The sequence below is a fragment of the Sinohyriopsis cumingii genome, chromosome 15 (genome assembly GCF_028554795.1).
Source record: "Sinohyriopsis cumingii isolate HCF-2022 chromosome 15, ASM2855479v2, whole genome shotgun sequence".
Classification (NCBI taxonomy): Eukaryota; Metazoa; Mollusca; class Bivalvia; order Unionida; family Unionidae; genus Sinohyriopsis; species Sinohyriopsis cumingii.
The window spans coordinates 122,118,285-122,146,071 of NC_142975.1; the positions used below are offsets into that span (position 1 = coordinate 122,118,285).

The window sequence follows — 27,787 nt, forward strand, 5'->3', positions numbered from 1 at the left end:
TAATGAGTCTTTTTCAAAGGCAAATAAACAAAAAAAGACAAGACACAAATAAAACACAAAAACCACTGTGTCTGCAAAACTTTACATGGCTGTTTTTACAGGAATTAAACCTTTAAATTTATTGTTTTAACTAGTTTATTTCAATTTGTTGAGGATGCTGGAAAATATTTTTACTGACCTAGAAATCGATGAGCCATAACGACATCTGTTATTTTATGTAAATTTATGTAAGCACAAATTATATCCCAGATATTTCATTGTTATAGTAATAATTATAGGACACTTAGCAAATTTAGAGAATTATTTAAAAGAAAATGTGTTGGCTGCAAAAGATAATTTTATTTGTGCATGGTTGTCATTTCTAGTCTTCTTGGTTTAAACTGCTTGGTTTCAATGTTCTAAGGCGGCGTATCCAGTAAGATTCCGTTTCTTTCCTGGTTTTGGAACTCCAGTTGGGTTTGTGAGCAATTGCAATAAGTGTTATATCACTGAAAATGTGGCCAGGGGAGAAGTGTTCGGCAACCGGGCTTCTGTACAACTTCCCTGTCATCCAATCAGATTTATTAATGTTAATCCTTTCGTGTAGCTCTTCGGTTTCTCCAACATAACGAAGACTACAGATCTTACATGTGATGAAATTAATTAATTTCTCTGTGATGCACATTTTGTTTGGACCATGTATGTTTAGCTTTTCTCTAGTGACTGTTAGAAAAATGTCCTGGTCTCTATCATATGTTGACAGGTTTTGCACCTTTTATCATCATAGGGACAAGACTGACTTAGGGTGGTCTTGATTAGTGATTGACGTTAGCTTAGTCCTGACTAGGATGTCCTTGAGGTTTTTGGTCTCAGGCTGGCTACTACAGGTTTGTTTGGAAGGATTAACTTCAACATTCATGCCCCACAGGGGCAACAGTCTCCCCAACAAAGAAATGAATCCAGACTCATCCTGTGAATGGAGAGGGGGTGTCATGTCTGGTCAGAACAAAGTAAATTGGACAGCTGTCTGTATGTAAAGACCCTGTGCACACTAAGCAAGTGGGCTGAGTGTTCCATGGGGCCTCTCTCTACCCACACTTGCAAACACCCTGGGCACACTAAGCATATGGGCTGAGTGTTCCATGGGGCCTCTCTCTACCCATACTTGCAAACACCCTGGGCACACTAAGCACGTGAACTGACTGTTCCATGGGGCCTACTTGCAAACATCCCGTGACATCAGAAGCTCTGAAGAAGAAAAATGCACAAAAATCTCCAAAAATGGAACCAAAGAAAGGTACACAATACTTACCCTAGGACCAAAACATGGAACCAAAGAAAGGTACACAATACTTACCCTAGGACCAAAACATGGAACCAAAGAAAGGTACACAGTACTTACCCTAGCACCAAAACATGGAACCAAAGAAAGGTACACAATACCTACCCTAGCACCAAAATATGGAAAAAAAGAAAGGTACACAATACTTACCCAAGCATCAAAACACGGAACCAAAGAAAGGGTACACAATAACTGCCCTTGCACCAAAATATGGAATCAAAGAAAGGTACACAATACTTACCCAAGCACCAAAATATGGAACCAAAGAAAGGGTACACAATACTTACTCTAACATAATGAAGTATACCATTGAATGAAGCCCTTCTTGCTAAGCATGGCACAATGACCCCTTAAATTATTATAAAAGAACACAGATAACACTCAATTAATGCAAGGACTAAGGAGAAAAACACTTAATTGATACAAAAACATCTGTGAAATGGAACAAAGCCATTTAAAAAACAAAAAAACACAAACTGAAGGCAAATTTTAATTATCAGCCTAGCACAATTCTAATCCAAGGAAAACAAGGATCATGTTCCACATATGGCTGTGACTAAGAAGTCAGACTGGGATCATATTCTTTTCACTTCTGGACCTCCAATAACAAATGGAAAAGGGAATAATTAGCTGAGACTGGTGATGTGGGTGAAAGAAATGGAAAGCAATGTAATGCAAGCAGATCATGTATTACTGCTATAAAACCAAACACTTCAGCCAACAAACACCAAAAACTAATAATAAAATGTAGTATCCAGTGTTTTAGTTTTTTGTCCAATGACAGCCTAAGATTAATCACTTGGTTTATTTACACCTATGCCATTTAATAGATTATGCCAGGAGTTCCTTGATCTTCCTATGTAACTTTTTCTTTCAATAGTTGGTTTATTGTATTCATCATTAATTAACTTACATAACATATGTTCCAATTTAGGTAACTAATGGGATCTAAAAGCAAATTTTGCAAAATCTTAATCAATTTGAAGCCAATGGACAGTGCCACTTGTGTAATTGGTTGGTGTCTGTCAATCTTCATCAATATGAAGATAATGGAGTGTGACCCTTGTGCAACAGGCTACTGTCAATCTCCATCAATTTAAAGCCAATGGATAGTGCCCCTTGTGTAACAGGCTGCTATCAATCTCCATCAATCTGAAGCCAAGGGACAGTGTCCCTTGTGTAACAGGTTGCTATCAATCTACATCAATCTCAAGCCGATGGACAGTGTCATTTGTGTAATAGGCTGCTGTCAATCTCCATCAATTTAAAGCCAATGGACAGTGCCCCTTGTGTAACAGGCTGCTATCAATCTCCATCAATTTAAAGCCAATGGATAGTGCCCCTTGTGTAACAGGCTGCTATCAATCTCCATCAATCTGAAGCCATGGACAGTGCCCTTTGTGTAATAGGCTGCTGTCAGTCTCCATCAATTTAAAGCCAATGGACCAAGCCCCTTGTGTAACAGGCTGCTATCCATCTCCATCAATCTGAAGCCAATGGACAGTGCCCCTTGTATAACAGGCTGCTATCAATCTCCATCAATCTCAAGCCAATAGACTGTGTACCTTGTGTAATAGGCTGCTGTCAGTCTACATCAATCTCAAGTCAACAGACAGTGTGCCTTATGTAACAGGCTGCTGTCAGTTATGGCTGTGGGCAAACAAGCTGACTGCAAAATGTGATGATATGACCAAATACAATCTAGTAACATCATGCATATTGGATAACATCACTGTATTGTCTTGGGATAACAGTAGTACTTTATCTTAGATACATAACTGTATTCTATTTAGTGGCACTGTATCTTAGTATAATTGTTTTCTATTTAGATAACAGTGGCACTGTATCTAAGATAACATAATTGTATTCTATTTAGATAACTGGCACTGTATCTTAGTAAAATTGTATTCAATTTAGATAACAGTGCCACTGTATCTTAGACAACAAAATTGTATTCTATTAAGATAACAATGGCACTGTATCTTAGTATGACTGTATTCTATTTAGATAACAGTTGTACTGTAACTTAGATAACATAACTGTATTCTATTTAGTCAACAGTGGCACAGTATCTTTGATAGTATAAGTTTATTCTATTTAGATAACAGTGTCTCTGTATCTTAGACAACAAAATTGTATTCTATTTAGTTAACAGCAACACTGTATCTTTGATATTATATCTGTATTCGATTTAGATAAAGCACTATTGTTCATACTATTTGTATTCTTTCTAGATAACAGAGGCACTTAATCTTGAGATTAAAGTAGTATTGTATCTTAGATAACATCATTGTGTTCTATTGGAATAACAATAATTACAATATATCTTAGATAACATTACTATATTCTATTTAAGATAACAGTGGCAATTTGTTGGATTATGCATGTATGACTGTTGAAATTTTGTAATCATTGTTGGTCACCAATCCCTAACTCCAGTTAACATAAACTAGATGGGCCATGTGTGGCCAAATGGTCCAAAGCACTTGCCTTTACTGATCAATGCCATCTCATCTACATCTGTGTGGGTTAAAGCTTCAGACTCGACCAATCTGGGTACATGAGAAAAGTTGCCAGTAGCTTCCCATAACTAGAAATGAGATCATATCTAGTACAACTGAAAAAATCTTGGTTCAAGAAGCACAAGCAAAGTTCTCTTCAGAGAGAGACACAACTTGGACAAATGTTTTTACAAATTCACCCAAGGTCACCTGAATATAATACTTCATTAAATTGTATTTAAATCCATCAGGTTATTCAACAATTAACCAGTGGAAACAAAATTCATGACAGATGGGGCAGAACCTGATGAGATAGGGTAAAGCCTAATAACAGATGTGACAGAACCTGATAACAGATGTGACAGAACCAGATATGATGCAAGGAAGCACCTAAGTTTGCTCCCTTCTGCATCGGGCAAATATATTTAAAGTAAAATTATAATGAAAACCAAGAATCACCTATAGCCTTGGCAGTCTCCATGGAGTCTCCTGTCAGCATTTTTACATGAACTCCCCCACTCATCAGCATCCGAATTGACTCCCTTACAACTGGCCGTGGAGGGTCAATGATTCCCACCATCCCCACAAACACCAGACTGGACATATCTGCACCATATGCCATTGCCAGCACTGAAATATACAAAAAAAACCAGATTCAAGTATAAATACCTCCAGTCTGAGTTATTACAAATGGAAGTTAAATACATTTATAATTACCAAGTGTAATAATTATTATGTGATTGTAGGAACATTCTGTTTCTGTTACATTTGCCTGTGTATTACTAGAAGCTTCCACACATACACAAATAGTGACTTAATACTAAACCACAAAATAATAATATATTGAAGCAAGAGGTTTACTAATTTTCCTTTCCTGACCCAATGCATTTACCATTCAATATATATACCCATCTAATCTAACTGATAAGAAGATGACAAAACTCCTCACCTCTAAGTCCTGACGTACCCATCTTGGCAGCCTCGTTTATGTATATTTCTTTTTGCTTTTCTGTTAATGGCATTGGTGATCCATCATAGAGATAAAGAGTTGACCTTGGAAGGATCTTCTCTACAGCCCCTTTCACAAAGTAGATCTGTTCTTGGCTCTAGAATGTACACAGATCATGGTCTTGTTAATTTGATATACACAGATCATGGTCTTGTTAATATGATATACACAGGTCATGGTCCTGTTAATCTGACCTCCATTTACAAAACTACATGTGTGCTTATTCTGATCATGGAAAGAATGAGTTTGATACAGTGTGGGGATATGTACAGGCCATCAGGCTAAGATTTACTGATATGGTGTGGGGATATGTACAGGCCATCAGGCTAAGATTTACTGATACAGTGTGGGGTATGTACAGGCGATCAGGCTAAGATTTACTGATATGGTGTGGGGATATGTACAGGCCATCAGGCTAAGATTTACTGATACAGTGTGGAGATATGTACAGGCCATCAGGCTAAGATTTACTGATATGGTGTGGGGATACGTAAAGGCCGTCAGGCTAAGATGTACTGATATGGTGTGGGGATATGTACAGGCCGTTGTGCTAAGATGTCCTGATAGGGTGTGGGGATATTCAGCACGTCATGCTAAGATGTACTGATATGGTGTGGGGATATGTACAGGCCATCAAGCTAAGATGTACTGATATGGTGTGGCGATATCTACAGGCCATTATGCTAAGATGTACTGATATGGTGTGGAGATATCTACAAGCTGTTATGCTAAGATGTATTGATATGGTGTGTGGATATTTACAGGCCATCAGGCTAAGATTTACTGATATGGTGTTGGATATGTACTGGCCATCAAGCTAAGATGTACTGATATGGTGTGGAGATATGTACAGGCCATTATGCTAAGATGTACTGATATGGTGTGGAGATATGTACAGGCCATTATGCTAAGATGTACTAATATGGTGTGGGGATATGTACAGGCCATCAGGCCAAGATTTACTTACATGGTGTACGGATATGTACAGGCCATCAAGCTAAAATGTACTGATATGGTGTGAGGATATGTGCAGACCATTAAGCTAAGATGTACTGATATGGTGTTGGGATATGTACAGGCCATCAAGCTAAGATGTATTGATATAGTGTTGGGATATGTACAGGCCATCAGGCTAAGATGTACTGATATGGTGTGGAGATATGTACAGACCATTAAGCTAAGATGTACTGATATCGTGTACGGATATGTATAGGCCGTTATGCTAAGATGTACTGATATGGTGTGAGGATATGTGCAGGCCATCAAGCTAAGATGTACTGATATGGTGTTGGGATATGTACAGGCTGTCAGACTTAGATGTATTGACACAGTGTGGAGATATGGAAGCACTGTCAGGCTGAGATTATTGACACAGTGTGGATATATGGAAATGCTGTCAGGCTGAGATGTATTGATACATTGTGGGGATATGGAAATGCTGTCAGGCTGAGATGTATGGTAAGTGACATATTAGTACTCTTTCCCAAATTCAGAACAAAACCTGATATATTACCACATTTATTACATTTTCTCACTTTCACACATTTATAACTGTAATTTTGTATTTATTACATTTCCTCTCTTGTACACTTTCCAAAACTCAAATATGAATCCTAACAAACATGATTTATTATTGTTTTATTATGCTTCCTCTCACTTAATCTTTCCAAATTTTTCTAGATATGGAGCATGAATGAAACTCGCAACAAACAAGTTCTGATTAAATAAAAGTTTAATTTGGCATATCTACAAAAATCAGTGCATGGTAATCAGTGAAAAACCCTACATAGTTCCAGTTTAGGTGTGCCAATATGGAACAAACATCCAAATTAAATGCCAGATCAACCATGTCAGATTAAATAGGTATGTAATAAATATTCATGTATCACAAGCCCCAAACTGAATAAGAATAAATCCAGATCTGCCATCATATAATGCACCATAGATCAGCAGATATTATTTTCAGAAGGAAGAGCACAGACCTAATCAGATAAATCAGCCCCCATCCAAATCTGTGTTGACACTGATGAACTATTTGTGGGTCTGATGTCATCTGTTCATTAAAATGCACAATTTTGCTGCATACAAATTTGTCCAGAACATACTTGCATATAGTTTAGACACTTACTGGTACTTCGTTACAGCCATATGTAACCATAAAATTTAAAATGGTCATGGGACTTAGGGTTGTGATATTCCGTATGGGTTTACAAGTCATCAAACACAGGATTTGATCTGAAAATATTCTGAACATATCGCCAAAAGGACTCTTCAACCAATGGAAGCTTAAGATATATGAGAAATATTGGCAAGTGTCTAAAATGTACACTATGTCGCAGTCTGCAAAAATTCCAAAATTTTATGAATATGCAATACTAGACCCCCCAAAAAAGAGTCTATTATTATCAACACATATTTGAAGGACTGACTTATGTGACTAGTATAGACCCAGATTTGCCATTATGTAATGCACTGTAGATCAAGGTCAAACTGTTAATCAGACATTATAAGTAGAAAGAAAGTCAGGCTTCAGCTCAAACCAAGGGTACTGTAAAGCAGTGTATTAATGGCCCTCTAAGCAGACACTGAAAACAAGGGCATTGTAAACAGTGTATTAATAGCCCTCTATGTAGACACTCAAAACAAGGGTACTGTAAACAGTGTATTAATAGCCCTCTATGTAGATGCTCAAAACAAGAGTACTGTACACAATGTAATAATAGCACTCTATGCATGAACTGAAAATAAGGGTAGACACTCAAAATAAGGGTAATGTAAACAGTGTATTACTAGCGCTCTATGCTGACACTCAAAACAAGGGTATTGTAAACAGTGTATTAATAGCCTTTTATGTAGACAGTCAAAACAAGGGTATTGTAAACTGTGTAATAATAACCATTTATGCAGACACTGAAAACAAGGGTAGAGTAAATAGTGTATTAATAGCCCTTTATGCAGACACTGAAAACAAGGGTACTGTGAACATTATATTAATAGCACTCTATGCAGACACTGAAATAAGGGTATTGTAAACAGTGTATTAACAGCCCTTTATGTAGACACTCAAAACAAGGGTATTGTAAACACTGTATTAATAGCCATTTATGCAGACACTGAAAACAAGGGTACTGTAAACAGTGTATTGATAGCCCTCTATGCAGACACTGAAAACAAGGGTACTGTAAACAGTGTGCCATTATGACAGCCTTACTGGATGTATGATTGGCACCAAGTAATATAAGAAGACTATTTGTAAAAACACTATGTTGATATAGCCATCCATTAGAAGAGGAATAGAGTTGACAACATTTTCAAGATATGACTTTTATTCAAGAGGAAATGCAATAACAAAATTGTATGGCTGCTGTGGTGGCCATATTGAATGTCAGATCTGCGCCATTTTCACTCGAGGCCAACTAAACATGATAATAAGTCTTCTGGTGAAAACCCCAAATCAATATGACATTCTATTCAAACTGACTTGATATAACAATATTTTCAAGATGGCTGCCATGGCGATGGATATCAGATAAACACCATTTTCAAGATGACTACCATGGCGATCATATTGGATGTCAGATAAACACCATTTTCAAGATGACTGTCATGGCAATCATATTGGATGTCAGATAAACTACATTTTCAAGATGACTGCCATGGTGATCATACTGGACGTCAGATAAACACCATTTTCAAGATGACTGCCATGGTGATGGATGTCAGATAAATGCCATTTTCAAAATGACTGCCATGATGATCATATTGGATGTCAGATCAACACCATTTTCAAGATGACTGCCATAGCAATCATACTGGATGTCAGATAAACACATTTTCAAGAAGAATGCCATGGCAAACATACTGGATGTCAGATAAACACCATTTTCAAGATGACTGCCACGGTGATGGATGTCACATAAACACCATTTTTGAAGATGAACAGCCATGGCAATCATATTGGATGTCAGATAAACACCATTTTCAAGATGACTGCCATAGTGATCATACTGGATGTCAGAAAATAAACATTTTCAAGATGACTGCCATGGTGATCATAATGGATGTCAGATAAACACCATTTTCAAGATGACTGCCATGGCAATCGTGATCATATTGGGTGTCGGATAAACACCATTTTCAAGATGAATGCTATAGCAATCATATTGGATGTCAGAAAGAAAAAAAACATTTTTAAGATGACTGCCATGGTGATCATAATGGATGTCAGATAAACACATTTTTCATTTCAGACAAGCTACACACTATAAAAAGACTTTAAAGGAGACTAGAAATCAAAATTTTCCTTTTACGTATGTAATTCTCTACAGATTTTAATTCGACTGCAATGTTTATAAATGAAATATCGTAAGCGAGTAGTGATTATATTGCGTGGAAGATACCACGATTCCGTAAATTGCCGAGTTTTTCCGAGTTTTAATGAGACGACAGATCACGTGGTATCGTGACGCTATACTAGCGAGTCCTCGAATACAAACATAAACATTGGCGAGCGAGGCAGACAGGAGACCACATTTGGGTTGCACATTCAAAAGTTGAATCTGCAGTCTGATATAATAGTTTATGTACTGTACTGGTAAGTACTAAAAGAAATTTGTTAGGCACAGGCCCCGGGCTGGTGACTTAAATAAACTCAAGTCCTGAATGAAATTCCACAAGCCCGGACAGTTCATACCTGTCAACTCTCAAGCTGGGAGAAAAACCTCCCGATTTCGGGGGTATTTCCTCATCTACATCCCGATCTCGTAATATCTCTCAATTTTGCGCAGCGAAGTCCCGATTATTACATTATGTCTGTCAATTTTCATTTGTCAGAAGAAAAAACCCAACCCCAAACCATTTTTAAATATAACGTATGCAATCCACAGTCTAAACTGCCACACTGCTGACATCGTAGCGATATGACTGAAAAATTGTTAAAGCTACGTTAAAAATTCAAATCACACGCACACACGTCTAAACCCGGCACTGGACGAAATAATTAATATCATACAACAGTTTTTTTTCTTCTTTTTTTCTTCTTCAGTAAATAGAACGTGAAGATTAAACATTATTCAAGTAAATTTCAGATTTTTTAAACAACTACAACAGTACTATAGTAAAAAAAAAATAATTAAAAGAATAAAATTGTCACCAATTAGCTTAAATGAATGATCACATTGAAATTTTCTCTGCACACAAAATCGCATCTCCATTTCCGCCAAAGAAACTCGGCCTCTTAACACCTGACATTCCTCTACCTTATATGAAAAGTTTAATTACCATGATTAAATTACAAGGAATAAAACAAAATATACCATGCAGTATATGTGGCCCTAAGGAACTAATTCTGAATAAATATTTTAATCAGCAAACAGTGTTACATGCATTAAGACTTAAACCTAAGAAAATAAGGTGGGGCATAAAACGAGAGAAAAACAGTTGCCAGATGTACGGTAACTTGTGACTGCAGATTTGAACTGTTAAAATGAAGTCCATGGCATCATAAGTAACAACAAAATAGGCATCGTTTATTTGGTAATCAATTGCGGGTGCTTATACATACACACACTGTCGAACATGGTTTCTTGGAAGTATGTCCGAAGGGCAGTCCTTTTCACAAGATCAATGTAAGGATAAGGATTCTGTTCATTAGTCACACAGGCTTTATTGTTTGCGTACTTAAATCAAAACTTTAGCTATTTTGCAATTTAGCCAGAACTGACCAGAATATGCAAAAGGGGCTTGTCATGGGGGAATAATAAGGCGTATCACAGCGAGAAAACGCACGTCAAATGGGCGGTCGCACATTGGGGCGGGGGGGGGGGGGGGTCAATAGTCCCTCCCCCGTTCTATTGTCAGACAGTTAATGTGAAACTTTGACCTTTTTTTTAATCGCTCCTTTTTAAACTGCCCAAGGAATAGTTTTATATCAGTTCCAATTAATACAGATTACCGTTTATGCATACTACATGTATACAATGCATTTTTTTTTAAATTTAATTTTTATAAGATTCCTGAAAATTGTTTTCTTGAAACACGACAGGTTTAGAATCTTATTTTTAGCAAAGCTTTGATTTGATTAAAATCAAATCTAAATTTCACCTACGACAGTGGTGATTTGATTTAGATTGTGCCGTGTTAAGGCATGTATGTCAACATCTTGAAAATACATTTACTCATTTCACCAGCGCGATCAAAGTTTCCTCAGGCAAACACTTTTTGTTTCGACAAGCCTGACGGGCACCTCACTTTGAATACAGGATGGGCCGGAACTAAAACCAGAAGGGGCCCAGGGTGTCGGGCTATCAGATTTGTTTTTAGCACTGCTGTTTTAGATAAAAGATATGTGGATTGATTGTTGCATTTTGTGGTCACTTACTCGTCCTTCTGCCCATTTTCGTAACTCACACGTTTAACTCTTTTCCCAGGATTTAAAATGTTCAAAGGTATGTCTGAAACAGCGCCAACTTTTAGTCTAGGCCTAGCATTTGCGTATCTTTGAGCTGCTATTTTTTTTCATGATCCCTCTCGTAACATTCCTTTGAGAAATGTAACGAGCACATAGTGCTGTATGGTGTTGCTTTGAAATCGACTCGTTTGTAATAATGTACCCATTCTTTCATGATGTCTTTATCTTTCGGAAAAGAAAAAAAAATATGTTCACAGGCTTTTCTTAATGTTCTATTACACCCATAAGCAACGCAAAACGGTATTGTCTTTTACTCTGGCAACTCCCACTTGGGTTGCTGGAGTCGCTACTATGACGTCACATCCCGAAAGTAACCGAATAGGCGCGGAAATTTTGCATACGAGGTCACGGAAATTCAGCTCATAGAAGATAGACCAATATTTAAATATTGGCATTACAGTCGCAGATGATACTTCAGAATAAGGTTTTCTGCTATAGTACTTTTATTATTATTCTATATTTCCATTGGTTTCTGGTCTCCTTTAAGTGAAAACCTCATGTTGATACGAACATCCATTTAGAAGAAGTACTGATAACAAAATTTTCAAGATAGGTTGCCATGGTGGCTATAATGAACATCAGATTAGCACCATTTACCTTTAGGACCAACTAGACACATCATAAGAAGTCTTTCAGTATAAACCCCATGATGGTATGACTATCCATTCAGGAGGAGAAGCCAAAATAAGATTTTCAAGATCGCTGCTCTGGTGGCCATATCGGATATCCTGGCAGCTCCATTTTAAGTAAGGATCAACTAGACCATCAGATGAATATTGTGTTGATGTTGTGTGTGATTTGGATTTTTAACATAGCTTTAACAATTTTTCAGTCATATCACTACGACATCTGCAGTGTGGCAGTTAATAGTGATGCCAATCACTGAGGCATCATGTTGCAGACATAAAGCATGATGTCCCACCCAGTCACATAATCCTGATACCAGCCGACCAGTCCTAACACTAGCTTCTTAATGGTGAGCGCCAAGCAAGGCATCTGTTAGTACAATATTTGTAAGTCTTTGGTATGACTCGGCCGGGGATTGAACCCACTAGGCCACTGGAGCAGTCGTACTGATGTTGTAGTTTTGGGCGTAACACCATTTTTCATGAAAGGAAAAAAACCCCAGTAAGAACCACTGACCAACAAGAAGCTAATGGCAAGCTTACTCCCATACCTAGTTGCCAAGCCTGAGACTTGAACCCATGCAGATAGAAGTGAGATGGCAGTGATCGGTAAAGGTGAATGCTTTAGATCACTAAGCCACCCTGGAATCCTGGGATGTGCGTAAAGTTTTATGATAATCATCAAAGTAGTTTTGAAGAAGTAGCGACAACAAAATTGTTGTTGTTGTTGTTGTTGCAGGGTTTAACACAATTTTTCAGCACAGGATAGGCTATACATGGTGGCCAGTATTAATAATGGAGGAAGAACCCAGGAAAACCCAGGAATTAACCACCGACCACGAGAAGCAACTGGCGAGCCTTCTCACATACCCACACTGGCCGAACCCCTGACTCGAACCCATGCAGACAGAGGTAAAATGGCAGTGATCCGTAATGGTGAGCGCTTTAGACCACTCTGCCACTCGGGGCCCCACAACAAAATTGTGCTAGAGGTTGGCCAGATGATAGATAACAGATTATCCCGTAATCTTTTCTGGTTTATAACTAGAAGAGCTAAAACCTTTTTTTATAGTTTTAACAATATGTGTAACATTTTGTACAGAAATAACATGAAGAAAAAGATACAAGAATGCACAAAAATGACTCAAGAAATAAAAATATAAAAATCAAACTGACAATTTCCCAAATACAAAAATACACAGTTATACAACTCAAAATCCATAAAAAAATTTCAAAATATTATTTCTCCCTGTGTCTAATCACCCTATCCTCTAAGCATCGACTTGAGTTCTTTACAAAATTTAAATTCATATCTAAAGAAACTACAATTGCTCATCACAATCAGTTAAAAGATATGCAACCTACAAATGAAATAACACAAACATTTTGTGCAGAATAATTTCATGGAATAGGCATAAGAAAGTTGTATAAAATCTATCATGATACTGCACACTGCCAATATCACTTAGCAGTACAACAATTGGCACCACAACCTATGAACATGTAGCAGCTTACCTGACCATATCGAGGTGTACATCGCACTGCCATGTACTTTGTTTCTGAATTAAAGGGTGTTTCCTCCAACCGTATGTAGAGGTATCTCAGGTTATGAAGATTCATCTAAACACATAAAACAATTATTAGAATCCAAGCAAGTCACTTTCATGGATACAGAATATTCATCTAAACACAAGGACAAATTATTAGAATTTAAACAGGTCACTTTCAGTATTCCTGAATTTTAGTATTGTTACAAGCCATGAGTTCAAAAACCAAACAAATAGTGATAGTTCTGTAGAAATAATTTAAAAAACTTCCAATGTCTGTAAATCTGAGTACCAAAAATAGTAATTTTTGGCAAAACCACAAAACCCATGACAATAAATCAATTAATATTATATTCTAACATTATATCCTTGTTATTTGAGAGTTTCATGTTAAAGATAAATAGAACCTGAATCACTGTAAAATCATTTGTGTTTTAGGTCACTATAAACTACTTCCACAAATGATAATTTCCTTTCGAATATATGTTTGGTAAAAATGTCAATCAAAAATTGTGATTTAAAATGTCAATCAAAAATTGTGATTTAAAATTTAAAATAAGAATAATTTAAAATTCTTTTAAACTTAAGACAGGATTACTAAAATGATATACTGTAAACAATTCAAGAGATATTTTCACAGATTTAATTAGCATAAGAATGAAAAAAGTTTTAAAATTTTCTATATGTTAAATTTAGCTATAGGACCAGTGCAATCCGTGCATCAAAAATTACCAGTGTAAGCATTCATGCGCAACAGATTCTCCAGATGGCTGCTGTGGTGGACATATTGGAAATCAGAGCAGCACCATTTTCATTTACAACAAACAAAACATTATAATAAGACTTTAATTTGAAAATTATAACCACACACTTTCACAGATGTACACATCTTCACATTTTTCAAAGACTGCATTCTTTTTGGGCATATTTGACAAGATAACCATCTCCCTGGAAACCCGACATGGTATTTAAAATGATCATGAGAAAAACACATGCTACTCTTACCTTTAAAGCCACAGCTAGCAGTGCACCCTCTGTTGGTTGCCCATGAAGTCCATCTTCACAGATTTCAGCATTGTTACAGATACAGCCAACCTCAATAACCTTGGAAAGGAAGGGATGAGAGTCCCCCTCCACTTTCTGTCCATTACTGATTACCTCGCCCACGCCATTGTAGCCCACACCTGACACCTGGCATTTGATAAAAAGAATTTTTAAAAATTAACAATAAAATTCTTGGTTTTTCTCTGAAGCATATATATGCTTACCAAATGCATATACAAGTACTATACTATGTTAGATGATGAATGCAAATTACTGAAACTGAGGGGAAAAGAAAAGCTTGGAACAGATAGCTACTACGTTGTCTATTAATATTGGTATCATTTATCTCCCTTCCAAAAACATATTTATACGATGGCATAAAAAAGGCATGTTTACAGAGTGCATATTAATCTCCGACCTCCTCCTTGTGCCTTAACCTCCACTTAAACAGGTCACAATATTTAGACATGTTTTTTTTATATTAAAATCATTCCTTCTTTCATGTGTTTCCTGTGGATTAGTGGTTCTTCCCATGGTTTTCCCAGGTTGATTGGACACTAGTTATACTGGCAAAAATGTATAGCCGATTGTGTGTTAAATGGAATTAAGCCCATAACAAGAACAACCTCCCTAAGCCTCTGCCAAGACTTGACCTAATCACAATACCAAGACAGGTTTACAGATTTATTAACATCCCTCCTCTTCCCTGAGTTTTTACCTCCACTGAGAGGATCACAATGTTCAGACACATTTACAGTATTAATTAACCTCCTTCTTCCTCCCTGAGCCTCAACCTCCACTTGAACAGCTCACACTATCTAGACACATTTACAGTATTTATTAACCTCCTTTTGCCTCCTTGAGCATTCACCTCCACCTAACAGATCACATTTTGGTACTTCAGTATTTGTGAATACACCATGATGCATACCACAGTTTATTGTAATTATATTAGGTACTAACAATTTAAATTTCTGATAAGCAAGATTACATAGTTCTTTACTTGACCTCAGGTCACAATTTGTATTTTCTAACAACAATATTACCTCATGGAAAAATTTATCCTGGAAGGTTCCAAATGTTTACAAGATAAAACCTGAGTTAGAATTAGAATTAGAGGGTCAGTTACAACAGGTAGACCCAGCATTTCATACGGAATTTCTAATGTTCTGGACTCAGATTGAGATAAAGATGTTTACAAAATCAAAATCAATGAAAATAAGCCTGATTTTGGACAAGGTCAAGTCTTAAATACAATTATCCATAGTATATAATGAATAAAAAAACTAAACAAATAATGCAAATTAATTATACATAACACTATATATAAATACAAATAGAAATATAGATAACACTATATATGAATAATAGTGTTGACAAATATTTGCAGCCATTCATGTATTCAATTTTGCAAATCCTAATGCAAATCCTAATGAAATTATAGTCTCCGTTCTCATAAACAACTGTCATTTTTTCACAATTTGACAATTTTACACACTTAACCTTTGCATTCTAGAAATCAAAGAGTCTTGTAAGTGAAAGGGAAACAATCACGATTTAATGACCCAGCTTGTATTTTCAATCTGACTGGTCATATTTTAGTACCTGCAATGTCAATATTCTAACATTAATACAGTAGGTGTCGCAAACTTTTAATCATTTCTCTACAGACACCCCTATTTCCATTCAGACAATTAATACTGTTTCTCTACAGAAACCCCTATATCCGATTGGAAAATTAATACTGTTTCTCTATAGATAGCCTATTTCCATTCAGATAATTAACGCTGATCCTCTATAGACAACCCTATTTCCATTCAGACTATTAATACTGTTTCTTTATAGACACCCCTACTTCCATTCAGACAACACTGTGTCTGAATCAACATTTACTTTTGGATATGTGCTGCTTAATTTAACAATGTTTGCCTTAGTGATGAATATAGCGCAGTGTACTACAGGTACTATTCATGCAATTTTCTTAACCAGACGTTTTAAATCTTTGAATTCTTGAATACAAAATAAGAAGCATTTAGTAGTGACAACGAGACACACTGATGCCTAGGAAGTGTACATGAGCTTACTGAGAAAAGGTATTATTTCTTGGTGAGAATTTAGATGCAACTTAACTAATATAGAAAACAACACAGAATGTTAAATGTTAAGATGACTAATTCAGCTTCATATTCTTCTTGGAATTGAAATTAGTTTCAGCTAAACAGAAATATTTAAAGTAAAATGAAATCTCCCTTTCTCAAGGTCATATAAAAGTACAATGAATTCTCCCTCTCTCCCTGTCATACAAAAGTATAATGAAATCTCCCTCTCTCCCTGTCATACAAAAGTGAACATCAGGGTATCAGAGCATAATTTATTTGGATCATGAGGTACCAGTATAAGAAAAGTGTGATGATTGGATACCTAAATTTCTGTCCTAGTTATTCATTCTTAAACTTATGTTTATAGGTTACTGCATATGTATGGGAAAATATGAATGAGTTTTCAAATGGATACAATGTGATCTGTGGGAGTACAGTCTCCATCCGACAAAACGAGTTCATATTTTCCCATAAAAATGCAGTAAATTTTTTATTATATACTCATTTTCTTGTTCTACCTATGGCTTAAATAATAAAAAAATACACTTAAAAAAAACAATGTAATTGAATTTATGCTATGTTCCAAAACAAATAAACATCTGTAAATTCATCAATACACAACAGCAATATTAATGTTCACATAACTCTGCCCAGCAAAACTGTTGCATGCTCGATAAAAAAGAATACTCATTTTCATAGACTTAAAATTGAAATCTAGAGTCAAATTGTGAACGAATGCACATTGTGACAGCTTTTCAGCTGAATGAATTTTGTATTTTATGTTTATTTTGTTCAATTCCACTGATTATGGACTGGATTTAGCTGTGTAAATTTCACATGAAATACATGCAATTTGAGCAGATACGGGCACATCTAGACTCAGCTGCACGTGTGTTTGTTCTGTCAATGAATGTTTGGAATCATAATGTGGGGAAAATATTAACTCTTCCAACTGTAAAAAGATGCTGTGGAATATCCTGTTAATTCATTATGAGTGCAGTAAGGAGAATTTTACTGCACTTAGAATGTAGTCGAAATTACAGTACAATTTCAAAATGACATAGCTCATGTAATTCAGATTTGCAGAACTAAGAAAATAATTTTTTGGGAAATTCAGGATGCAAAAATGGAAGTATATTTTCTGCCATTTTCATTACCAGCTAAAGAAGACATGTTTATGCCTGGTCACTTGCATGCTCTTTGTAGGGACAACAGCTAGGTTACAACCTGAATGACGTATCAAAAACGTCAATGCGGAAAACTGCAAAACAGCTGTGTGTGACAATCCATTCAGCCAGTGAAAATAAGAATTCTTTGTTGTCTTGGCTTATTGGCTCAGAGGATTTTACTTTCCTACCAAAACCTAAATATGCATTTTTCCCCACAAATTTAGTACTTTCACCTATAAAATGGTACTTCTCCGATAGATATGTGATTGCCATTGCCCCTAGTATGCTTTTCTATGCTATATTTTTAAATCCAGAGAGCACTGGTCATAATATGAACCATTCAATTAATGAAAAGTTACAAACATTTCTCCTAAATAACTGTTTAAATGATCAGAATTGTACTTTCATTTCTGTCTCTCATGTTTGTTGTGGACATTGTGAATATCATGTTTATTCATTTGCTTGTTTGAAAGTTTCATTTCTGACTCAGTGAACTTGTTCACTTTAACATCTTTACTTTCAAACAGACAAAACAGCTCTTTTAGTTCATTCACATACAAATCTAATAAACTGAAACTATTACATGAGTGTACATGGTTTGCTTACAATGTAGTTCCTAGTACATTTTATTTTTTTAGGTACATGTGTCATGCATGTGTGTGTGCATGTCAAGGTGTTCGGTATCATAGAATACTGCACTATTCTGACACTGTAAAGTTAATGGAGCAAACAAGGTGAATATAATAAAATGCAATACACACAGATGAATATACAAGCACATTCAAACAGCATATTCAGCATATTCAACTAGTTCATGGTACACTGAGGACAACTGGATACATATTAATGAACTTGTAGATATTCTGTAATCCCACTTTGTGTTGGGACCTTTTTTTATTTTTATACATGATCACTTCGCAAAAAAAAAGTTAAACGGTATTTTTCATACATTGAAAAAACACTTATTTTTCATGTACAATAAAACTACAAATACGATGATAGGGTATAAAATAATAATGACAATTTTCAACTTCAAAGAGTAAATATTTGCAACTGAGTAATAACAGAATGTTGTTGTTGTTGTAGGGTTTAACGCCATTTTTCAGCACAAGATAGGCTATACATGGCGGCCAGTATCAATGGTGGAGGCTTAACCCGGGAAAAACCCGGAAAGAACCACCGACCCACGAGAAGCTACTGGCAAGCTTTCTCATATATCCACATTGGTTGAATCCGAGACTCAAACCCACGCAGAAGAGGTGAGATGGCAGTGATCCGTAACGGAGTGCGCTTTAGACCACTCGGGGCCCCAATAATAGAATGTATTGTACAGGAAAAATTAGGGGGGCAAAAAATAATTGGCATTTTTATGGATTGAAAGTTTACAAAAAAAGGAGAGGTTATAAATAATTACATAATTATTTTAAGCAAGTGTCTCATGCTTAGGAAGTACTTCATTGCATCTCCTTTACCTAATAAAAATAAAGGAAAAAATTGTATGCCACATGCACCTAATAAAAATAAAGGACAAAATGTTACGGCACATGTACTATTAATGGGAAAAATTTTGTACGTGTACCTAATAAAAATAGTCAAATTTGAAGGCACATGTATCAAACAAAAATAATGGAAAACATTTAATGGCATGTGTACCTAATAAAAATAATGTTAACAATTTCATGGCACATGTACCCAAAAAAATAATGGGAAAAATTTAATGGCCCATGTGCCAAATAAAAGTATTGGGGAAAATTTAATAGCATGTGTACCAAATAAAAATAAAAGGAAAAATTTAATGGCACATGTATCAAATAAAGCTAATGAGAATAATTTAATGGCACATGTACCAAATACAAATAATGGGAAAAATGTAATGGTATGTGTAAATTTTGCTTACTTCAGCAAACTGATTGTCTGAAGAATATATACAGGTGACAGTCATCTCATTCTTTGTAAGTGTTCCTGTTTTATCAGAGCAGATCGTTGTTACACAACCTGAAACACAATTATATAATTAGATTAAAGCAGATGTTAAACATCCGGAACACAAATATCCTGGAACACAAATGATATATTTAGATTAGAGCTGATTGTTGTTATACACCCTGAACACAAATGATATAACTGATCAGTGCAGATTGTTATTACACACCCTGAACACAAATGATATAACTGATCAGTGCAGATTGTTATTACACACCCTGAACACAAATGATATAATTGATCAGTGCAGATTGTTATTACACACCCTGAACAAATGATATAACTGATCAGTGCAGATTATTATAACACACCCTGAACACAAATGATATAACTGATCAGTGCAGATTGTTATTACACACCCTGAACACAAATGATATAACTGATCAGTGCAGATTGTTATTACACACCCTGAACACAAATGAAATAACTGATCAGTGCAGATTGTTATTACACACCCTGAACACAAATGATATAACTGATCAGTGCAGATTGTTATTACACACCCTGAACACAAATGATATAACTGATCAGTGCAGACCGTTATGACACATCCAGGAACATAAAATGATATAGAATATTTAAACAGATATCAATATTTTGGAAAGCATTCAACATCAGTAAAAACTGTCATTCAAATCTACTTTGAAAAAGAAGGGAAAATATAAAAAATGGATTTAGTAAAGTCAAAGAGTATAGACACAGTAAATGAAACAAACACCTTAAAGGAATACAGATTTAGAAAATTCTATGGGTCAACTTAATTTGTTGTAAACAAATTTATTCTAGTAAACTATGTTTCTTCGTAAAGACTTACCTGATCATAATACCTTAGGTGAACTACTACTACCTCACAAATCCAGCCCTCCCAGGTTAAAAACTTATCTAAGGTGACGCTCTACAGTTTCTCATTTTGCATAGGGTTAGAATTTTAATGAGATAGAATTTCCCGAGTTTTCCTCACTGGTTATACTGGCTATTTAAATAAGACCTTGTATATCTTAGGTATAATACAAAGAACTTTTAATTCCCTTTATTTTGGTGTATGATTGATGGGTGTAATATGGGTTATAGAGTATACAGCTTGGCCTTACTCCAAATGTGCACCTTTCAAAAAAGTGCTAGCTCCACTTGGTCATTTTCAATTCCTGAACTTCAGAGGTAAATTGTGTAAAAAAGAGCAGATAACTTCTTTTACATTTTATATATTTGGTAATTCATTCACTGAACTTTCAGAAGCTGGTATTGTCTAGTCTGGCAAAATTCATTTTCCCTATTTTAATAGCTGCTATGGAAAGTGTACTTTAGACTAATTCAGGCTGATTTTTTTAGCACAAGGGAGCAGTCATTTCATCTAGCAGTGTGCTTAGATCATGTACAATTTCAAAAGTACAATATCCAAAGAAATATCATCCACATTACATTAATGTAGCACAGAGGTATGCCAACATTCTCTCCACTGTGCATGTTTTAAATGCAAACAACTTCACCTTACATATGTCACTCTCTCAAAAGTACATAATAACAAGTGAGCGCCCCTTAAAATGAGCTAAAGTTATATGCCAACCTTTGTGGCAGTTGGGCAAAGTGATCTCCCCTTGATACAGGGACTGGAAGGAAAACCCATGAATATCTCAGTTACTAATGGTCATGGTCATTATATGGATGTAACTGCAGGGAGGCTGGGAGGGTGTATGTGTATTATGACTGGGTAAGTAGTTGTGAAGAAACATATTTTACTAGAAAAAATCAGTTTCTTCTTTAAATCAATTACCCAATCACAATACCTAAGGTAAGAGGTGGAGGGAGGTACATCCCCTTACCCCGGAGATTTCATCTCCTGTCCTCTAAGGCATGTTAGACAGCTTCTAGGTAATCCAACTGAAGAAGATTCCATTTGTCAAGGAGCGGTTTCAAAATGGGAAAATTTTCCCTACCACAAATCCAACAGAAGTTGTGAAGCTATGTCTTACGAAGCTGTCGAATGACATGGAAAGGCACTTGCAATACGGCTCTAGGTCCCACCAGTTGAGTGTGTGTGTGTAATTTGGATTTTTAATGTAGCTTTAACAATTCTTCAGTCATATTGCTATGATGTCTGCAGGGTGGCAGCTGTTAGTACCATTTTTATATGTCTTTGGTATGACTCAACCAGGGATCAATCTCATGACCTCCCGCATCCGAGGCGGATGCTCTAACCACTAGGCCACCGGAGAGGTCCCACCAGTTGAAGTTGAGTCCTTCAGACAAAGGATCTCTGAGGTAAAAACTGGAGAATGTGGATTCAGATCTCCATCCCACAGCATGGATAATCGCATTTGGAGAAAAGTTCTGGTCAAGGGCAATGCTTCTTGCAACTGCTCTAGCTGTATGAGTCGAAATGTGTAACAAGTTCATTTGTGTCGGAGTTATTTCTTGATATGCAGAGCGAATAACCCACTTAATCCAGGATGAATGGGTCTGTGCACCATATTGTCCTGTCCCTGTTTAAGAGGTAAAAATAGGCTTTAGGGCTAGGGTTATCTCCCTCGATGCAATGGCGCTGTCTTTTTAGGATACCACTTCAAGGCTCATATTGGATCCTGTATGTGGCCGTGAATGGAACCATCCACAGTAGACTATAATTTCAGTACAAAGGTCTGGTTATCCATGGATGGAAGCCTGTTCTTGGTGATAAAAGAGGAAACTATCATTAAGTGAAAATGACCCATCTTGTTGGAACTGCATGTAATTTGGTAGGGCATTTATTTTGCTGATTCTGTCTGCTGCCCCTAACATGATAAGGAAGCAGGTCTTGTATGAATGGTGAACCAAAGACGTCCTTGAAAGTGGCTCAAATGGTGTTATGTTCAATTAGGTTAGTACCCAAGATAGGTTCCACTTGGGCACAGAGCCAATTTTTTGGCAGTGTATAATCAAACTTGAAGAAGAGGAAGGATAAATCATGGTTTGTCTGATGGTGTTCGTGATGACCAAAGGTGTCAGCGATCATGAAGCGGTAACTTTTGCTTGTGTCTGATGCCAACTTTTCCTCGTTGAAGAGCCAGATGAGGAAGTTAACTATTTCAGGTATTGATGCCTGTAGTGGTAGAATGTATTCTTGAGCAAACAACTGAGTAAAACTTTTCCATTTTACATCATATGCTTACAGAGTGGAGGGCCTTCTTGCCTGAGCGATTCTCTCCATGACTCGTTGAGAGCACTGTTTATTTATGAAGGCTTGTTTAAAATGATCCAGACATGTCGGTTCAGTAGGTCTGGGTTTGTTGTTTGACAAGATGATGGAAATTCTCTATTTCTGAAGAATTTCTGGTGCGAGATACAATAAGTTGTGTAATGAGCGACACTTCAATTCTTTGGAGAATAGGTAAATGCATCCAGACTATTCCCATCCATGGATAGCACATCGACTGCCCAGGCTTTTGGATCTAGGACTGGTGAGACCAAGTTGGGAGCTTGGTATTCCTCCTTGTCACAGATTCACCAATGGTTGGTCCCATACAGTGCATATCTAAATGAAACTGAAGGACGGAGAGACCATTTCATCTGTAGAAGCTGATTGTTCTGGGACAAAGAATGTGCTACTGCAAGTAGATATCAATGAATATGATGGACCTGAATGTGGATTTGTTGTTGACAACTTTGTTTTTGTAAGTCCCACACCAGTATGCAATGGTCTGTGTGCTTGGTTCCTCTTTGCTGTTTGAAATAAATCACCACCATAGAGCATTTATTTCTTGCTGCAAGGTGGTGGATTTTTGAATGGGTCTGTTGGAATGTTGTTGGTGATAGGACTCTGGACAGAGGAGGTGTTTTGAAAGTGATGTAGAGTCCGTCAGAAACCACTTGTCGGGTCAAATGACCATCATGGCAAATCTAATCCCTTTTGGCAGCAAAGAATTGAAGCCTTCCTCCTACCAGGATATGTGGGAAAAGTGGTGTAGAGACAATGTCATTTTTTGATGAGAAATGGAGGCAGTTATAAAGAGAAACTTTGTCATAAGTGATTGTTACTTCTGTCTTTTGTCCACTGTGGTTCATATGAACTGTGGTTTACAATGTGTTGAGTCATGTCCCCTGGTTCCTTTTGTTGGTTTCCCAAAACATCCCAGTATCAGTGTTGTGGTTGATGGGCAAGAAAATTCATCTCCTGAGGGCTTGTTTGTGCATTTCATCAACCTGGCCATTAAAGTAGATTAGAGATTAATGGATGTGATCATAGCTTGGCTTTATGATGATCTTTAGGGAAGGTGGATGTGGAGAGCAGTACATCTTGTTTTGTCAACTGTAAATTTGCAGCTGTCGCGACAGCAATGGTTAAAGTATGTTCAGTTGCTTTGTTTATGACTTGGCCATTCTGGAGACTGACTCAAATGGAATCTGGAGTAAGAGATGAGGAGTTCTGTTCTGCCTGTTGGAATATAGTCATCAATACCATGTCCAACATAAAGCCCATGGCTACCACATTGCAGATCAATTGTTGAGTGACATGTTCGATCCATATGAATGGTTCAGTCATCCCCAAAGCTGAGTTACCCCAGTCAACTGTAAGGGTTTCCAAATGAAAAGGTGGTGTATGGCAACAGCAGAAATGCTGACAAAAAGTTGATAAAAGGCAATCTGTGAGAAAATGAAACAGTTGCTGCTTATGTAAACCAGTCGAAATGTCTGCAACTGCCAGACCGCAGAAGTAATTGAACTTGGATTCTTTTTTGTGATAAGCTCAACACCACTGGAGTTCAGGTCCAGGTGGTTCATAAGGTAGGGAGAGGAGATGAGCAGAAATCATCATCTCTGCTTGCAAGAGATAAGACTGATGTCTCTTGAGTTGCCTGAGTAGGAGCTGGCAAAGTGTGTCAAGGTTTGATGCTGAAAAAACTCATAAAGTGCCCTAAATCAGAAAATGTGATTTCCAATCAGTCACCAATTAACGAGTCCCATCTACTGACCAAGGGTTCAGTGAAATGAGAGTTGGCATCTGTCAGAGGCAGAGATTCTAAATGTTGAGTGCAGTGAGGACATATGTGGGTTTGACTGGTCTCCATAACTGCCTGTATACACCAGGTTTGACCTACTGGATAACAGACTAATTTCTGGGAACTTATTGTGTTGAAGTCTAGTCCCTGAATATCCTTTGTAGTAGGCCTCAGCTGGTCAAAATGGAAATAGGCTATGTTTAAAGGAGGATGTTGTCTGGTCATAATGATTAGGGAAGACGTCATCCAATCATAATGTTTGATCCATGTGTTCAGTCCATGTGTTGATGGAGTGAAAGGATACTTTGTTTGTTCGTTCACTTGTAGTTTATCATCAGGAGCTGTGGAGTGGAACTCTGAGGAGGCAAGGCCTAAAGGTATAGCTAGCAAGGAGGAGTCCCATGGTGGTCACCTAGGTGCATGGTTGTCTCTGATCATTGAGATTTCCAGCAATTTTTATTGGCAAGCTTTTTTGATTTGTCTCCTTTATTCACTGAAAAATTCCCACAGAGGACATGTCTACATGTAGGCTATAGTGTCTTTGTCCTTAGTCATACATTTATGCGCTTTGCCCATGGTCTAATCTTTAAGACAAACAGAGCAGACTGTATAAACCTGTTGCAGTTCTGCAGTTGTCTCTTATTACTGAACAGAAAGTCCATGCAGAGCTATGCTTTATAGTACTACCAGGACAATAGCAGACAAATTTTACCAAAATAATTCACCATACTAACTGTGAGACGTTCAAGGCTGACCCGTACAAGTAAATGCAATGATGCATGGCATCCAGACGCTAAAATGTATTAGCAGTTGTGGAATTATACATATACACATGTATTAAGAGTTTTCTATGTCTCAGGGATTTGCATATAAAAGTATATCCTAAATTTATTGCAAAGTTGCATATGCTATTTGTTCAAGTGCCTAAGAACAATTAAATGTGTAAAGAAAAAAAAAGTGTGGCTAAAATTGCAAAGGTAGAACTCTGAAGAGATAGAAAGAGAGACAAGTTGGAAATATAGATGGCGTATACTTTCCTTGTAAAGAAAGAACTCCTACAATTTGTATCTGTGATGATTCTGGCTTTTGCGAGGTCTCTCATGGTTAGAGCGTGCTTCTTGGCACATGCACAGAAGTAATAACTGAAACACGGGTTTCACTTCCAATCCCTATATCAAAAGAAGATCACTGCGCCCAACCATCACCTAGGTTGGTAGAAAGCTTTTATCTCATTTCAGCTAACAGTTTTATTTGGGAGGACTGGATCTGAGCAGTAGTGGTAGTTCACCTAAGGTATTATGATTGGGTAATGTATCTAAAGAAGAAACTTAAAAATTAATTAAATGATGCTAGGCTACAAAAATTACTGTTCCTAGTAGCAATACTGTACATGTTGCTAGTAGCAATACTGTACAGATTGCAAAAAGCAATATTGTACATAATGCTAGTAGCAATACTGTACATACTGCTAGTAGCAATACTGTACATACTGCTAGTAGCAATACTGTACATCCTGCTAGTAGCAATACTGTACATCCTGCTAGCAGCAATACTGTACATACTGCTAGTAGCAATACTGTACATACTGCTAGTAGCAATACTGTATAGGCTGCTAGTAAATGGTGCTAACTGGCAACACTACTGTACATGCTGGTAGTAGCAATACTGTACAGGCTGCTAGTAAATGATGCAGTGCTAACAATACTAGTGTACTGGTTGCTAGTAAATGATGCTAGATGGCAAAAGCTAATAGTCAAGAGAGGCAGCTTGCTGTGAACAACAAAGGCAAATTTTGTTCCATATACAAAAGAGCTTGTCAAAAAGATACAGCTAAACAAAGAATCTTGATATGCTGCTATATTACCCTTAATGCTATACATAATTTACTGAATAATACGGATTGTAAATATCTTTTATGGACAAGAAATGTTTAATTGTTCATTACTGAAGGGCATGGTTTTAAATTTGAAAATTCCATGCTATGCCAACTATATATAAAGATTTGTCTACTATGTTGAAAATTCCATCCTATGCCAACTTGACATAAGGATTTATTCACTATGTTGAAAATTCCATGCTATGCCAATCTGACATAAGGATTTGTTCACTATGCTGAAAATTCCATGCTATGCCAACTTCACATAAGGATTTGTCTACTATGTTGAAAATTCCATGCAATGCCAATTTACCATAAGGATTTGTTCACTATGTTGAAAATTCCATCCTATGTCAACATGATATAAGGATTTGTCTACTATGTTGAAAATTCCATGCTATGCCAACTTGACATAAGGATTAGTCTACTATGTTGAAAATGCTCATAAAAGGACATGCCATTCAGTAATGACAAATTACTGCCTGTGATAACAGTCTTTAATGCCTTCCTTTCCAAACACATGGCCATTATGTATTAACTAACTGCCTTCCCAATGCCTTCCTTACTAAACACAAGGCCATTCTGCATTAACTAATTGCCTCCCAATGCCTTCCTTACTAAACACAAGGCCATTCTGTATTAACTAATTGCCTTAACAATGCCTTCCTTACTAAACACAAGGCCATTCTGTATTAACTAATTGCCTTCCCAATGCCTTCCTTACTAAACACAAGGCCATTCTGTATTAACTAACTGCCTTCCCAATGCCTTCCTTACTAAACACAAGGCCATTCTGCATTAGCTAATTGCCTCCCAATGCCTTCCTTACTAAACACAAGGCCATTCTGTATTAACTAATTGCCTCCCAATGCCTTCCTTACTAAACACATGGCCATTATGTATTAACTAATTGCCTCCCAATGCCTTCCTTACTAAACACAAGGCCATTCTGTATTAACTAATTGCCTCCCAATACCTTCCTTACTAAACACAAGGCCATTCTGTATTAACTAATTGCCTTCCCAATGCCTTCCTTACTAAACACAAGGTCATTCTGTATTAACTAATTGCCTCCCAATACCTTCCTTACTAAACACAAGGTCATTCTGTATTAACTAATTGCCTCCCAATGCCTTCCTTACTGAACACAAGGCCATTCTGTATTAACTA

At 36.7% G+C, this 27,787-nt stretch overlaps 1 protein-coding gene across 1 annotated transcript in view; it reads right to left on the minus strand.

Annotated features, from left to right (window-relative positions):
- Nucleotides 1-27,787, minus strand: part of LOC149782634 (calcium-transporting ATPase type 2C member 1-like) — a 126,392-nt gene that overhangs the window by 42,051 nt on the left and 56,554 nt on the right. The window contains exons 11-15 of the mRNA XM_089934123.1: nucleotides 19,683-19,780; nucleotides 14,479-14,664; nucleotides 13,442-13,546; nucleotides 4,772-4,928; nucleotides 4,282-4,452 (exon numbers count right to left, since the gene is read on the minus strand). Coding sequence (XP_089790249.1) covers nucleotides 4,282-4,452; nucleotides 4,772-4,928; nucleotides 13,442-13,546; nucleotides 14,479-14,664; nucleotides 19,683-19,780 — 717 coding nt within the window. The remainder of the gene's footprint in view (nucleotides 1-4,281; nucleotides 4,453-4,771; nucleotides 4,929-13,441; nucleotides 13,547-14,478; nucleotides 14,665-19,682; nucleotides 19,781-27,787) is intronic.